At 40.3% G+C, this 15,000-nt stretch overlaps 2 protein-coding genes across 2 annotated transcripts in view; one reads left to right on the top strand and one right to left on the bottom strand.

The window, feature by feature from the left end:
* LOC138004353 (uncharacterized) overlaps positions 1 to 3,060 on the top strand; it is an 8,974-nt gene extending 5,914 nt beyond the window's left edge. The window contains exon 1 of the mRNA XM_068850844.1: positions 1 to 3,060. This exon is cut by the window's left edge and continues 5,914 nt beyond it. The gene's annotated coding sequence lies outside the window, so the exon portion shown is untranslated.
* A 154-nt stretch (positions 3,061 to 3,214) lies between these two features.
* The window catches only part of LOC138004359 (skeletal aspartic acid-rich protein 1-like), a 15,086-nt gene continuing 3,300 nt past the window's right edge, over positions 3,215 to 15,000 (bottom strand). Inside the window, exons 2-5 of the mRNA XM_068850854.1 lie at positions 8,093 to 8,356; positions 7,053 to 7,207; positions 6,045 to 6,305; positions 3,215 to 3,801 (exon numbers count right to left, since the gene is read on the bottom strand). Coding sequence (XP_068706955.1) covers positions 3,544 to 3,801; positions 6,045 to 6,305; positions 7,053 to 7,207; positions 8,093 to 8,356 — 938 coding nt within the window. The 3' untranslated portion in view covers positions 3,215 to 3,543. The remainder of the gene's footprint in view (positions 3,802 to 6,044; positions 6,306 to 7,052; positions 7,208 to 8,092; positions 8,357 to 15,000) is intronic.

Below are 15,000 nucleotides of genomic sequence, written 5' to 3'. Positions count from 1 at the left end.
TTTTTGAAAGAAGGATTACGTTTTTGCAAACGTTGGCCGTGTAGCAATTATGTGTGAACAGACTTAACCAAGAGATTATGAAGGTAAGAGAAGTAATCCTTCATACTGGCCCTATTCCCATCATAATCCCTCTTAAGTTATTTTTAGATCTCCTGCGAGATCTGGTATTCCCACGAGGGTTAACTGATAGCCAATCACATGTCCCCATTTTTACCAATGTTGACAGTTGAGCGAATTCCCACGTAATGATTCGCGTCGTTCGCGATTTACCATCAAACAAAAATGGCGCAGGTTGTTGAGACAAACGCGTATATACATTTTCTGGACGAACGTGACTTGTTGACTACAGAGTTAAGCGATTTCAATGACTTATGTTTTCAAACCTGTATCTTGGAAGGAACGAGTTATGTAACCGACAGGATTTTGCACAGAATGGTAAATGGAGGACTATAGTCGATAAGTACGATCTCTCTGACTTTAATAAACGCATTCTCGGTTTCCTTTGCGGGATTACAATGTGATGACTTAATTTTTATATGGTGATAAAGTAGACAGATAGAGTTCTACAACAGTACCAAACATGAAAGGAAAACTTGAATCAAGCGTCCGATAAAAATTTTTGAACCCGTGTTATCGGATTCAAGTGAATTTGCAAAGCACGTATGTTAAATATAGCTGTCTCCTTAAAAAAAATATTAATTTAACACGGTTTCGTGTATGGCACAACCTTGAATGTGGTATCATTGAAAACTAGACAATTAAGCGATTTCAGTTATAGATGTTTGAAACCTGTATCTTGAAAGGATCGAGTTTTATAAGCGACAGAATTTTGTAAACTTGGCAATTCGCAGACTACAGTCAACAAGTAATATATCGCTGAAATGGTTAACGCGTTCTTGATTTTCTTCGCGGGATTAAAATATGACGACTTAAATCTTAGATATTCATAAACTAGGCAGATATCAAACAAGAAAGGAAAACTTGAACAGACAGTGCGATAAAAATGTATGAACACGTATCGGATGGAAGTCAATTTGCAAAGCACGCATGTTAAATATACCTGCATCTTTCAAAATTATTAAACTCGGTTTCGTACATTGGACAGTGTTGAAATTGGTGTCACTGTAAACAACACAGTTAAGCGATTTGAATGATATGTCTTTGCATCTTGTATCTTGAAAGTAACGAGTTTTATAGGCGACAGAATTTTGTACACAATGAAATATCGCGGGACTACAGTCACCAAGTAACATATTCCTGACTTGGTCAACGCGTGCTCGATTTTCTTAGCGAACTTAAACTATGGTGACTTAATTCTATGACATTCATAAATTAGACAGCTAACGCTTTCAAACAGTACCACAAATGACAGGAAAATTTTAATTGACCCCGCGATAAAAATTTTTAAAACCGTAAGATCGGATTGAAGTCAATTTGCAACGCACGCGTAAAACATAGCTCCCTCTTTCAAAAATTATTTAACACGGTTCCCTACATTAGGAAATGGTAAAATTGGTATCAGAGTGAATTATACAGTTAACCAATTTCCATGTTATATGATTGCAAACTGCATCTTGACACGGACGAGTTTTGTAAGCGACAGAATTTTGTAGACGGTGAGAAAGTGCGCACTAAAATGGACAAGTAACGCAATGCAACCAAGGTAAACGTATCTGCATCTGTCAAAATTATTTATCACGGTTTGATAGATTGGAAGTTCTTCAAATTGGTATCACTGTAAACTAGACAGTTAAGCAATTCCAAGGATGTATGTTTGAAAACTGTATCTTGCAGACAATGAATTTTATCAGGCCATGAAACTCAATTTTGAAAACGGAGAGTGGCATCGTACAGAATTTGCTGCACTTTCCCTCCTCCACGAAACTTCCACGTAACGCGCTTGGTAACATTATCCGCGGGAAAATTGATATCATCTAAAAATAACCTAAGAGGGATTACGATGGGAATAGGGCCAGTATGAGGGATTACTTCTCTTACCTTTATGATCTCTTGACTTAACTGATTAGAGTGAAATGTGAAGTGCTAGTTTTCTACCCCATATGAACCATGTGAGAGTTAGCGGTTAGCCCTGCTGATGGAAATAGGCCCACAAAGAAAAACTCTGACCAGGGTAGGAATTGAACCCACGACCATCGGGTTGGATCACCGCTGCTCTACCAAGTTTTTCTCCGTCCTTGTGTGGGCCCATTCCCATTAGTAGGGCTAACGCTCACATGGTTCATATGGGGAAGAAAACTAGCACTTCACATTTCACTCTAATCAGTTAAGTCTGTTCACATATAAGTGCTACATAGCCAACGTTTGCAAAAACGTAATCCTTCTTTGTACTTGTACATGTTCATTGCCGTGACTTTATCATCTTCAGTTCTCACGGCCTGCTCCCGTCTGACCTTGTAGTTCAGTCGGTAGAGCAGCGGTGATCTAACCCGAGAGTAGTGGGTTCAATTCTCACCCTGGTCAGACTTTTCCTCTGTCCTTGTGTGGGCCCATTCCCATTAGTAGGGCTAACGCTCACATGGTTCATATGGGGTAGAAAACTAGCACTTCACATTTCACTCTAATCAGTCAAGTCTGATTTATGAAGGGACTGCTCGCAGTTTATGTAAGAGTGTAAGAGTGTCCGAGGTGCCAATAGGCGCGCAAAGCGTGCGTAACTCACGAAAGTAAACAGGTTTGTTGACAGCGTGCTTGAGTTTCAACAAAGTGAGCCCCAAAATCGGCAAGAATTTGTGACGCTGATGAATAATAAAGCAGCTTCGATTTCCAAAACAATGGAATTACCTGGTGATAAATAAACGCGTCTAAGACGGTAAAATTTTGACTTTGTAGAAACAATGGTCAACCTCAAGAGTTAAGCCATTGTGATCTTTATGTTGAATTCGCACATTTCTTGTCAAACTTTAAAAAAACCCAAACTAACAAAAACAAAACCCCGGTATCTTGCCATCATTTTGACCCAGATGTATCCTTTGTTTCGCACGTAAACACCCAAGGTAACTTGATCACGGCACCCGCTGAATTCTATGTCACTTTCGATTTTGCGATTTACTTTTGCAGCCAAAAGTACAAAAGTAAAAATTGAAGGTAGAAAAAATCTCCCAAAATGTTGCTTTCATGTCGCAAATTTTGTTGGTGATGGCAAGATATTTTATTCTCGATCGACCGTCCTGAAAACTTCCTTCTGCTCTTCGTAAAACTGTATATCAATATTTATTTACTTTTGCATCAATCTTTGTTTTGCATAAAGCAGGCTAACAAAATCTGTCCCTTGCTTAGTTCGCATTTTTGAGCGTTAAAATAGGATTTCGGTCCTTTGTTTCTGTTACAAAGGGGTAAAGTGGTATAGTTTTGAGGTCACCCATCCAGATACTAAAGCCCGCCGCACACCGTGAGGAAAGAGCTGAGTAAAGTGTCTCACGCGGCGGTTTGCTCAGCCATTTCCTCGCGTGTGCGGGAAACTTTTGATGAGAAAATGTTTAACAAGCTCAGTTATCGCTTTAAATGTCCAGATGACCTACAACCTTAAAAGAAGAAGGTACAGATAATTGCAACAAACATGATGGCATTCATGTTTATGATGGATGCTTGGCCATTTTGGGATCCATTGTCACCATTATCACTACCATCCCCCCCTTCTTCTTCCGCCAGCTCCACAACTGGATCAAATGTAATGCTCATGTTGAACTTTGGAGCTCGGAAAAAAAATAGTTGATTGGTTCCACGTTCAACTAACTTAGGGAATCCCGGAGCCAATGATACGAATTTGTCGTCAATCTTGCACTGTGAAGAGAAAAGACGGGAAAATCTCAGTTGCTTTTTCCTTTGCCTCGGATTGGCTAATAATGTGGCGCGAGATTTTAGCCAATCACACTACGCGTACTAATGAAAAATTAGGCAATGAGGGCTCAGACTGGAGGCGCTTATTCTGGTTTGAGTAACATGAGGTAACTAGGAGTATTGCTACTCTTCCCTGGAGGGGATGCTAGTCCGTGGCTGGGTTACCCCAAGCAGAATGTCGTCGGCACCTATTTAAACACCTGGGGCCCGTTTCTCGAAAGTCCCGAAAACTTTTCGGGCCCGAAAAGCCATTTGTGAAACTGGCAACCGCTTGTTTTGGAAAGCCGATTTTTTAAACATGTTTTCAAGGTAACAAAAAGAAAAATGACTGTTAAGTTTGACGACTTTAATTCTCTCCGTTCTTGAGATACAAAGGGAATTGTGACACCCGAAAATAGCCCGTAAAGTTCCGGGACTTTCGAAAAACGGGCCCCTGGCCCCAGTTGTTCAAACGATGGGTAGCGATATCCGCCCGATAAATCACCATCCACTGGATAACTCAATTGGTTTTGCTAGTGTTTATCCGCTGGATATCGAAATATCCGGTGCATAGCACTATCCATCGTGTGAGCAACTGGGGCCTGGATGAGGAAAGAGAAGTTGGAACAAAGTTCCTTGTTGAATTACGGGTTCTAAGCGAAAGAGTGAAGTGATCCTCGCACGTATCCGGACAATTTAAGCAATTGTCTCTTATAGTCACCCGAAAAAAGTACTTTCACGGAAACACATGAGCCCAACAAATAAGCCATTTCCGAGTTCAAGTCTGCCTCTTCTTCAAAGCGAGTCTAAGTGCGAAGTTTTCGTGATGATAATTAGTTCTACTTTACTTATGAATTAGAACTAATTTTCATAACAAAAACTTCGCTCTTAGACTCGTCTTGAAGAGGAGGCAGACATGAACTCGGAAATGGCCTATTGACCTACTCACAACTGAGTGACATTGCATCGGCAGCGGAGAGGTCATGGGCTCGAATCCCGTTGAAGCCGCTTGGAGTTTTCACGGGCCCGTTTCTCGAAGTCCCGAAACTTTACGGCCATTCTCCCTTAATGAATAAATGTAACTGTAAGCTTGCCGTTTAACTTTAAAGCGATGCTAAATCTCTCTAAATGTTGGATGGACCGGCAATCGGGTATATATGTTGTCAGTCAAATCCGGACTCAGGTTGAATAAGTTTTTCCTAGGTTAAAGTGCCTATAACCGCAAAATATTTTTTTCGCTAAAATGAATCTTTGCACCTGTTTGCGACGCATTGCGGCCATTTTTTCCTTTTTCTAACAAATCCTGCCATTTTATAGGCTTCGAAAGTTGCGAAAATCCAAGCATCTTTCGTTCACGACCAAGTCAGAATTGAAGGGGAGTGGGTCTATTCCTGCTTTGACGTCACAAACTGATTTACATTGCATTAACTCCTTGTAGAAATGCATGCAAAGTACATTGTGACGTCAAAACAGGAAAAGACGCACTCCCCTTCTGACTCGGTCGTGAACAAAAGATGCTTGGATTTTTGCAACTTTGGAAGCCTTTAAAGTGGCAGGATTTGTTAGAAAAAGGAAAAAAATGGCCTCAATGCGTCTTGAAGAGGTTCAAAGATTCATTTTAGCGAAAAAAATATTTTGGGGTCATGGGCACTTAAAATTAGTGATCCTCATTTTACCTAGGTTGAATAGGCACTCAATCTAGTTTAAGCAGCTAACAACCCCCCACCCCCCCCCCCCCCTTAAGGATACCTTCCCTTAAGCTCTGTCTTAGTATCTCAACACATCTTCTTAATGCATTATACCATCTTCTTGGTTTCTTTATTCATAGACTTATCCATTCAGTCAGTCAGTCAGGTTCAGGTTCTCAAACTCGGACCCTCCACGACCTCTAGTTCTGTGCCTTCACCACTACACTATAACGACGAACATGCTCAACCCAACACATTTCTTTTCATTATTTACTTTTCCATAATAATCCTAACCTGACCCTAATTTTTCTCTAGGATTAATTTAGGCTCCAAAAACGTTTCTTCAATTCATCTTAGTGGCGTATTCAACGTAGATAAAATGAGGATCATCAGTTTAACCTGGGCAAAAACGGATTCAACCTGAAAACGGATTTTACCGGCAACATATACGTTCCCTTTTCCAATTGGAGGTTTCTAATTATATCAATGGAGTCGTTTGTCTTGCGATATTTACTTTACCTGTCGAGCGGTCCCAACTTCGTCGTCACCAAAACGATAAATTTTAGGGCATTTGAAACAGCGGATTCGAGTCTTGTTCTTTCCCTCACCAGGTTTGAAAGGACCTCCCCTTTTCTTGTTTTCTTCTTCACTCTGCTCTTGTCCTGGAGCTCCGTTTTTGTTTTTTACCCTAACAGCGATTTCCAAGAACTCTCCGATCTCATTTTGCTTGCACTTTAACCGGTTGTCTTTTTGGCCGTCGCAGAATGTAAAGTTCTCCAACTGAAACAGGAAAAGAATACAATCCAAAATATGAAACAGGCTTTTCAACAAATATTACATTAGTGGGAGTTCTGCAGCGGGTGAACCAAGGTGGAATGTACATTAAACGTTTATTCCACCATCAAGGAAACACGTTGACGTGTTAATTAGCAATAATATTAAGATCTTACTGCAAGAAAGTAAGTGTACAAAGTGTACACTCTTTTGTGGTGATTGGGGAGCTCTTTAGCAACCTCGTTCCCAGGGTATTTCATCTCCCCACCCCAGAGGGAGCGAGGGGAAAAAAGACCCTGGCTTAGGCTGGTCAAGGAGAGATGGCAAAAAAACAATCAGAGGGACGAGAAGCCAAGTCGTAAATTTGTCTTTTCTGAGCTTACTATAGAAGGGAAAAAATTACCAAAGAGTAGCGCTGGCAATGGGTGAAAAATAACAGATCATCTGTACCCCGTACGCTTTCAAGCACTTTACTTTTTGGCTTTAGATTCACATTCCAATAGCTGCTCTCCGAAACGAACATTGAAGATTACTGAAAAACATGGCGATTTATCTACCCAAGCTTCAGCCAACATTTCAAGCTTCGTTTTGGCTGTGACAAATACCAGCGGTGACAATATTCAGAAAAGCGGGGACCCCTTCCAAGAAGAAAATTTGTCACTAAGAAACGTGAACCAAAGTCTTTCTTCCCTCGCTCCGTCTGGGATGGGGAGATGAAAGACCATGGGAACGAGGTTGCCCTCTTTGGCTGACCTTAACAAATATCTTGATGCTTCCGTTTTGCACTCCATATGATTCATTCCCGAAAGTGATGTTTCCTTCTTCTTTAAAGACGAGAAGTTGCAAAGTGAGGTTGGCGTCAAGGTGCTTTAGGATTGTCGTTGCCACAAGAGATGCAGCACTGATACCTAAATAGAAACAAGCAAAAAAGCAATGTTCAAAAGGAACCTCCACCACAACAAAAAATAACTTTGAGCCTCAGGAAATGTTTACTAGCCTCGTCTGCGAATAGTCTCAAATTTCGGTGAGCGAGTAAGGGGTGGGGAAAATACATGCGCCACCACAAAATTTGGAAAACGTGTGTCGCGAGGGCGCTCCCTCCCTATTCAGACTGAATGTTTACATTTTTTAAAGGAAGCGTCACTTTCGGAAAATAATGAATTTCAGAACTGCTTATTTTTCAATAAAGACAAGCGAAATATGGCAAGAACGAACAAATGTGGGGGAAGGGGGAGAAGAAGAAGAAGAAGAAGAAGAAGAAGAAGAAGAAGAAGAAGAAGAAGAAGAAGAAGAAGAAGAAGAAGAAGAAGGAGAGTGGGGTAGGAGAGGGATCATTGTTCAACAATCTTGCAAATTGACAATCTTTATCTTCATTTATTAATGCAAATAAAAAAGGGCCAGTCTGACCTCCAAAGAGCTTAAGCCAAAAAACATTGAGGACTCTTTGTCTTTTTTCGGAGATTATAGCAGTCCGATTCATCACCTACTTCCCTACCCCTGAACAATGTTGGGTCTTTCAGGTCAAACACTTGTCAGAATTGTTGTGAAAAGTATAGCTGTCAACACCGTTTAGGAGGAGCAAGGGAGAAGCTTGGCAAAATAGTTGTGGTTTGGAAGTAGACGTAACTTGAGGGTAATATTTCAAGAAAAATACTCCTCAGCGACAAAGGGCTTGGCTTTATAGCAAAATGGGTTGTTTGTTGTTTGGACTGCGGCGCAATAGCAGTACCATTCCAGCATGGATCTTCTTCTATCGATAATAAAATTTTGTATCACTTAAAACTCAAACTTACCCTGAAAAGAAGCTGTCCTATTGAATGACAAGACGTGGAAGCGTTGACTTGCAAATGAATTAATTGATGTACCGACAGCCTTTTCACTTGCATCAAACTGCTTCAAGGAATACAGCTCCAGATGAAAGCCGGCTTTGACAAAGTCCCGTTTCTTTCCATCTGGAATTCTCTTCAGGAATATAAATTTGCCATTCGCCTCGTTGAATGTAAAGCCGATGTTTCCTTCCCCCATCTCTCTTTCTTCCCCTTCCGCGGTAGCAAAAGCTGTGGAGGAGTGAACATCGAAAAAAGGTTAAAGTGGTACTACGACCAAAAAAAAAATTTGTTTTTCCTTTGGATTTCAAAACTATGTTAACTAAACACTAACTCACCCAAGTTTTAAGTTCTGATTTTAAAAAGACACCTGTTTATTTTAGCTGGAATTTTCTTATTTATTGGTCCGCCATTACTAACTTCAAAATCTTGAGAGAGCTGGGTCGAGGAGAAAATGACGTCAAACACTCACCAGTTTAAGAATGCAATGCGTTTGTACGCGGCCTAATTAATATGCAGCACGGGAGTTTCGGGCTTTCAGACTTTTCAACCCGTGTTTTGCATATTTAATAAATTGCGTTTACACGCTGAAATTTTAAGCTAGTGAGTAAATGACGTCATTTTCTCTAGATCCAACCCTCTGAGGTCCAATCGGCCAGTTTTGAACGTGAGTAATGGCGGACCATGAAATCCAAAACTTACACTCAAAATAAACAGCCTTTGGATAAAACTCAAAGCTCAAAATTTTGCCAGTTAGGTGTTAAGCGTACACGCTTTCAAAATCAGAAGAAAAAAAGGAAATGAGTTTTTGATCATAGTACCACTTTAAGATGGTCATTCTTGAGTCAAGATGGAGTATTGTACAACATGACTTCGTTTCCTTTTTTTCCCTTGTTTTTTTTCGTTTGGGCAGGGGAGGGAGAAATTTCTTGAAATTGACTCTTTCCCTGTGAAACACACAAGTTTGGTATTTAGCCCGACTTTTTTCCGCGAGTTAACGGAGTCATTTTTCTCATGTTCACTGTAATACAAAAATTGATTCTCGGGATTTTCATGATATTCGCGAGCGGTGAAGGCACGTGCAAGGAAAGACACGAGGCACTCACACACGTATTTAATTAAATTGTTCCTCGTTACTTGCCTACAAAAGCCCATAAAACCACTATGATAACATGAAATGGTTATGACCAAGAGTGAATTAGGTAAGAGTGTTCCCGTGGCCTGGGTGGCTTCCCTATACAGCACAGTCAAAAACGATTCTATTTTTAGAATACGCGTTCCCGCGAAAATTAGTCGTCATTTCCAAGAAAAAAACTGTGCTTAGCCGCCCGCTCTCCAAAAAAAAAAATCGGAAAGGAGCGTCTGTGATTTACCGTTGGTAATCGTGTTCCGGTATAATTCTGCATACATTATTGAGTGATCTACGCTGACTCGAATTTACGTGGCTCATATTTCTTTGGAGCTAAATTTTCAAAATGGTGGTCCATGAGATAGATTCCAAACGTGCATTGAAGAGCGTCTCCTATAGTTTTAAGATTCCTTGGCTTTACAGCATAGAAGCACTCTTAAAAGGAAAGGATGTATTTGCCAGTCTTCCAACCGGGTACAGCTGTGATCTTCAGAGCAGCACCGATCGTTGCCTGAGCTGTTAGTTTTCCTCGATATGTACACATCTCAAATTATTCAGGGCAACACGCTTTGTAGATTGTTCTTGAGAATGGCTGGGCTGGTCCGAGCAAGATGTTGGGAATACTTTGACTGGTAAGGGATAGCGGGAGACGTTTACGAGTGAACAATCTTTTGAATCGTGCTATATTCACATCGTCAGGAGCGCGTTCGTTTCTTCAGCGCTGACACAAACAATTCCTACAAATGTACGAAGAATCGATTTCCACTTTATACTCCAAAGATAACAATTCCGCTCGTACTTAAAGAGAAAAACCTCTTTGACGATCAAAAAGATTTTTATTCGTATTTTTTTACCATGCACAAAGTACACACGAACTCATCGTAAAATCTCTCACGTTGGTTCTCACGGTGTTGATGTGGAGCGAAGATAAATATAAAAGCCAATCAAAACTCGGTGTTCCAATGACGTAATGATCGAAGGGTAATAACCAATCAAATCATTTTCCACACATTCCAGGAAAAATCACGTGATATTGAACACGATTACCAACGGTAAATCACAGACGCTCCTTTCCAATTTTTTTTCGGAGAGCGGGTGGCTGTGCACAGGCTACATGGCAGAAGCAGTCACGCATGACGTTGCTTCTCCTGATTGGTTAAAGTGGTGGCTCTTTTCGGGTGCAAAGTGTATCTAAAAATAAGTTCATTTGTTACTGTGCTGAGTCAAGCCCGTAAATTGATAGACGAACAGTCCTACCTAATTCTCTCTTGTTATGACAATATAACCTCAAGTATTTTTCTTCAACATGTTGCAGCATATATTGTAATATTTTAAGGCCCGCTTTAAACGTCGTATTTTCCATGTGCCGAATCTAATGCAAATGAGAAAAATCTATCGTTTTCGCTCATTTGCATTAGATTCGGCACATGTAAAATGCGACGTTTAAACGGGCCTAAGCAATATTTTCAAGATTGTTTTCTTGTATGCAATGAGTTTTAATGCGTGGTGCTAAGATCTAAGATAGGAAATTGAAACGTGCAAGCCAAGTTAAGAGTTGCAAACAACCTCGTCCCTCGCAGTTAATTTAAGTAATGAAAGACAAATGCCCTGTTGTAAACTACTTAACAAAATAGGCGTACCATCACTTGTGAAGCAACGCCTCGCAAAAATAGTCTGCACGGTCTTCAAAGCTATATATAGTGATCACGCACCAAACAGTATCAAAAAACTGATCGAACATAGAAACAGTAATTGCGACCCAAGAGGTAACGATGTTTTAAAGCTGCCAAAGGCCAACACTACAACTTACGGTCTAAAATCGTGGAGGTTTATGGCGCCAAAACTATGGAACTTAATACCTGACTCACATAAAATTATTCGATCTTTCAAGTTTTTTAAAAAAACTATTTAACAATTAGACTTCGGGTTATAGACCAGTGGCCCTTGAGGACGAAGAGCCTCATTGTTTTAGTATCACCCAACTAGTTGAAGAAATATTTATTTGGGAATAAAACGAAAGAAAGCGTCACGCTTTTCGCTACTCGAGGACTATTACTAATAGTCCTCTAGTAACGTAGCCAATCAAAATGCAGCATTTGCATTAGTCCACTAGTTGGGTGATACTAATAGAAAATTTGACTTGAGGCTTGATCGTTGATCCTCATACTTTGTATTATTAATTAGTCTTAGCTTAATTTCATATTATGAAAAAGTTTATCCAGTCTTAGTTCAAATGATTTTAAATCTTCAATTTTATTCCTATATTATCTTAGCTATTTGTTCAAGGTATCATCTCAATTTTCGTTCTTTTTACTTTTACTTTCTGTGTTAACGTTATACCTGCAAACTAGCTGTGAGTTTGTCATCAAAAAAGCTAAGTGTATATACACAATAGACTTGACTTCCTTACTTACTTACTTGAATTACTTAAATAATCAAATTACTTATGGCTTGTTTGAAGCCATCATATGTTTCAGATTCAATCCCATAATCACTTAAACTATTCCAGGAAAAGACTAGACTTGTAAGTGTTTCCAGATGAGTAGGGTTGAATATTGCACTAAGAGAAGGTACGTTTTTAATTGGGGGGGAGGGGGGGAGGGGGGGAGGGGGGAGAAGGCTGGGGCTTCACAGGGGAGGGCCATCCAAAAAAAAAACGGGGCCGTTGGGTTCTCGGCTAGTCTCTCTCGGTTGCGTTACTACGGACACTTGGGTTTGACCGAGCCGAGAACACCAGGCTGACTAAAGAGAATTTCGTTTGGTTGTCACGTGATTGACCGAGCGTCCGTCCGTCCATACAGACTCTTGGGGAGGGGGATGGGGATGGGAGACTAAAAAAGGGAAGGCAGGGGAGTCTCGCAACATAGAATGCAGCTTTGAGGCGCGGATGGGTGAATTTTCTTGGCGGGAAACTTTTGTGCAGCCTGACCTTCGTCACTTTTACTATTAGTGACGAGCTACGGGATAAAGAGCAGGAAAGAGCAAGAGAAGAGGCGACAAAATTTGAGGAATTTAAGCGAGAAGGTCTTGAGAGAAGCCGAGGAAGGAGAAGAAGAGAAAATTTCAATGAAGGACACCGTTGAAAGCTGAGAGAAACAGAGCGAGAGACGAAACACTTATTTAAAACGGTTAGCTTTAGTTTCAGGTAATGTTTTCCTTCTTAATGCATGCCCCGCTGTCTCACATGTTTTGTAAAACTCGCTAAAAAAACGAAGAAGGCCTAAAAACGTTTGCAATCCCGTGTTGACAGAGATTGTGGCATATTTCAACAATCACACACCACGTCGCCATCCAAGCTTACAGCAGACATCATTGGCGAGTTTTCCGCTGTCATATTAAGCTTAAGTTTATAACCGAACTCTAGAGGCCGTATAAATTTATATTGGATTACAGTACATTTATTATATGGCTTTTGTTTGTAGCCGATATAACGCGCGCTCTGATTGGCTAATTGTGACTGAATTGTAGGGCATTAGTCTCCCGTAATGCCCACGGGCCGATGACGGGTTTGCAAAAACAAAGCAAAAGGTAATTAAAAAGCCATATAACAAAACAACTTACTATAAACTCACTTGCTCGAGCCGTACTGGGGAATATTGGCCCTCGGTCGTTTTTGTACGGACCTCGGGCCAATATTCCCCAGTACGGCCCTCACGCTCGGTTAGTAAGAAGTTAGTAATTTCAGTTTTAGTTGTTGATTAAAAATATTGGTTATCGTTTGCAAGGTTTGGTTGTTTGCTGCTGTCAGCTCATAGGTGTTTGATCACTATAAACTGATACGCTAATGACGATTAATTTTGTACTTTATGCAGAAGCATAACCTTTTCCATATACGCTATCATATTGCTTTCTGGGGCTAGAAACGGGAGCTCCGCTTTTAGGCTTGGCTAAATCTATATATTATGTGTAGGTGCGAGTGTAGAAAGTGCGATCGCTCCTTACTACAGGACATCAGCGAATGTCAGGAATTGGAGGGATACGGAGATCCCTGAATTCCCCTGGAAAGCGATTTCGTACAGCAAGATGTTAGCGCTAACACAAATCTACATGTACAATGTATAACGGAACACCCCGGAACACTCCTGGCTGTGTGAGAACAAATCTTCTCACTTTCGAAATCCTCGGATTTAAAATGCGCAGAGCATGCGCATATCAGAGTGCTTTGATGGCTTCCACTTTGCTTTCTTCTGTTCACACAAGTCAACCCATTTTTTCCTTCGCCTCTTCGTCTCCGAAAAATGGTATCACATGCATTCATATACCTTTTGTTTCGTCTGTCTCATTGCTGCAAAACGCAACAACGCAAATTGTCGGCATTTCAAGTTCTTCTTTCACAAGCAAAAATAAAAACAATCGCTGATCAACGAAAGCTGAAAGTTTTCCATTCTCCTCGATTGTTACCTCACTCGGACTAAAACAAAAATGGTGTATTTTTCGGGCAGGATTTTCCGGAATTAAAATAATAACAGAAAATTGAGGATTTGACCAAATCCAAAAATTCTTTCGAAGACGTACTCTGGCAAGTGCAGTTGTAGGTGTACTTTAACTTATTAGTAAACGCGTTCGGCCCCGTTTACACGAGCAATTTTTATTTGCTAGTGTAGACGAGGAAACTTGACCATTTTTATTTGACAACTGTATCTGCTGAAAAGCTGGCGTGTTAGCTTTTATGTGACAAATAAAAGTTGTCAAACACGAAAAATTGCTCGTCTAAAATGTGGCAAATGCCTGCCTCTTAGTGTGAGCGCCATTGGAGAACGACCTGGCAACCTCGCCTTGTTTCTACTTTATCTCCGCTGTCCAAAGGCATTGTCGACCCACTTAACTGCGAATTGTCAACAGTTATTTGTTGTGGTATCTACACGATCAAATATATTTGCCACGCTGCTCGTGTAAACGGGGCTTTACGGTAGTGTTCGTAAAGTTTTCGGTAGGATTCGGTCAAGTTAAAGATAAACTAAATATCACAAAGGTTTCTGGCTTTGCTTAGTCCACTCAGGTTATTCCATCCCCATTACGCATCACGCTTATAAATAGTCATGCGATTTTAGTTCAAGGAAACTGAGACAATATTTGCCGTACTGTATTAGAGTTTTTTCCCACGTTCCAGTTGCTGTATTCCAGGAGACAATTGTTTGATATTTCGCTGTAGTTTTGTTAATCAATACATCCTCAAGTACGGTGTATTTGTGTTTACCAACTGCGTTACATTAAATGTTACACAAAGACAATAAATTTTATTGTTTTACGTGACATTATTGAAGGGGCCCCTACTTTAGGAAGGGAGGAAGGGGAGGGCGGTGTTATTTCCGGGGGTTTAACAGAAGCGTAAAAATTAACGTAACTTTCGTGGAACATCCTTCAATTCTTCCTGAAATGTTATGTGTCTAGAATAACGGAGGCCAGAATCATCAACAAATTTTTCACTTATAATGCCCAGAATACGACAAATTTTTTGTTTACTGTGCAAAATCATTGTATAAGCTGCGTTTTTGATTAATTTCATATCGATAACTGTAATTAACCTGTGTGTAGTGTAATGCTACATGATGCCATTCTGATACAACTCAACTAAAACTTTCTTCATATATTTATCGAGCTGAATTATTTTCTGTGTGTTTACTTTCACCGCACTTTGATAACTAGCTAAAGCGGAAGTTACAACGGAATTCTCAAACTTTTCAGGATGCTCGGCTTTCTTAGAATCGATTTACATTTTCCAAATCCTAATGAAAAAGTACTTTGC

This window comes from Montipora foliosa, chromosome 5 (genome assembly GCF_036669935.1).
Source record: "Montipora foliosa isolate CH-2021 chromosome 5, ASM3666993v2, whole genome shotgun sequence".
In the NCBI taxonomy this organism is placed as follows: domain Eukaryota; kingdom Metazoa; phylum Cnidaria; class Anthozoa; order Scleractinia; family Acroporidae; genus Montipora; species Montipora foliosa.
Note: the sequence above shows the minus strand (reverse complement) of the source record. Positions and strands in the feature narration are given on the sequence as shown.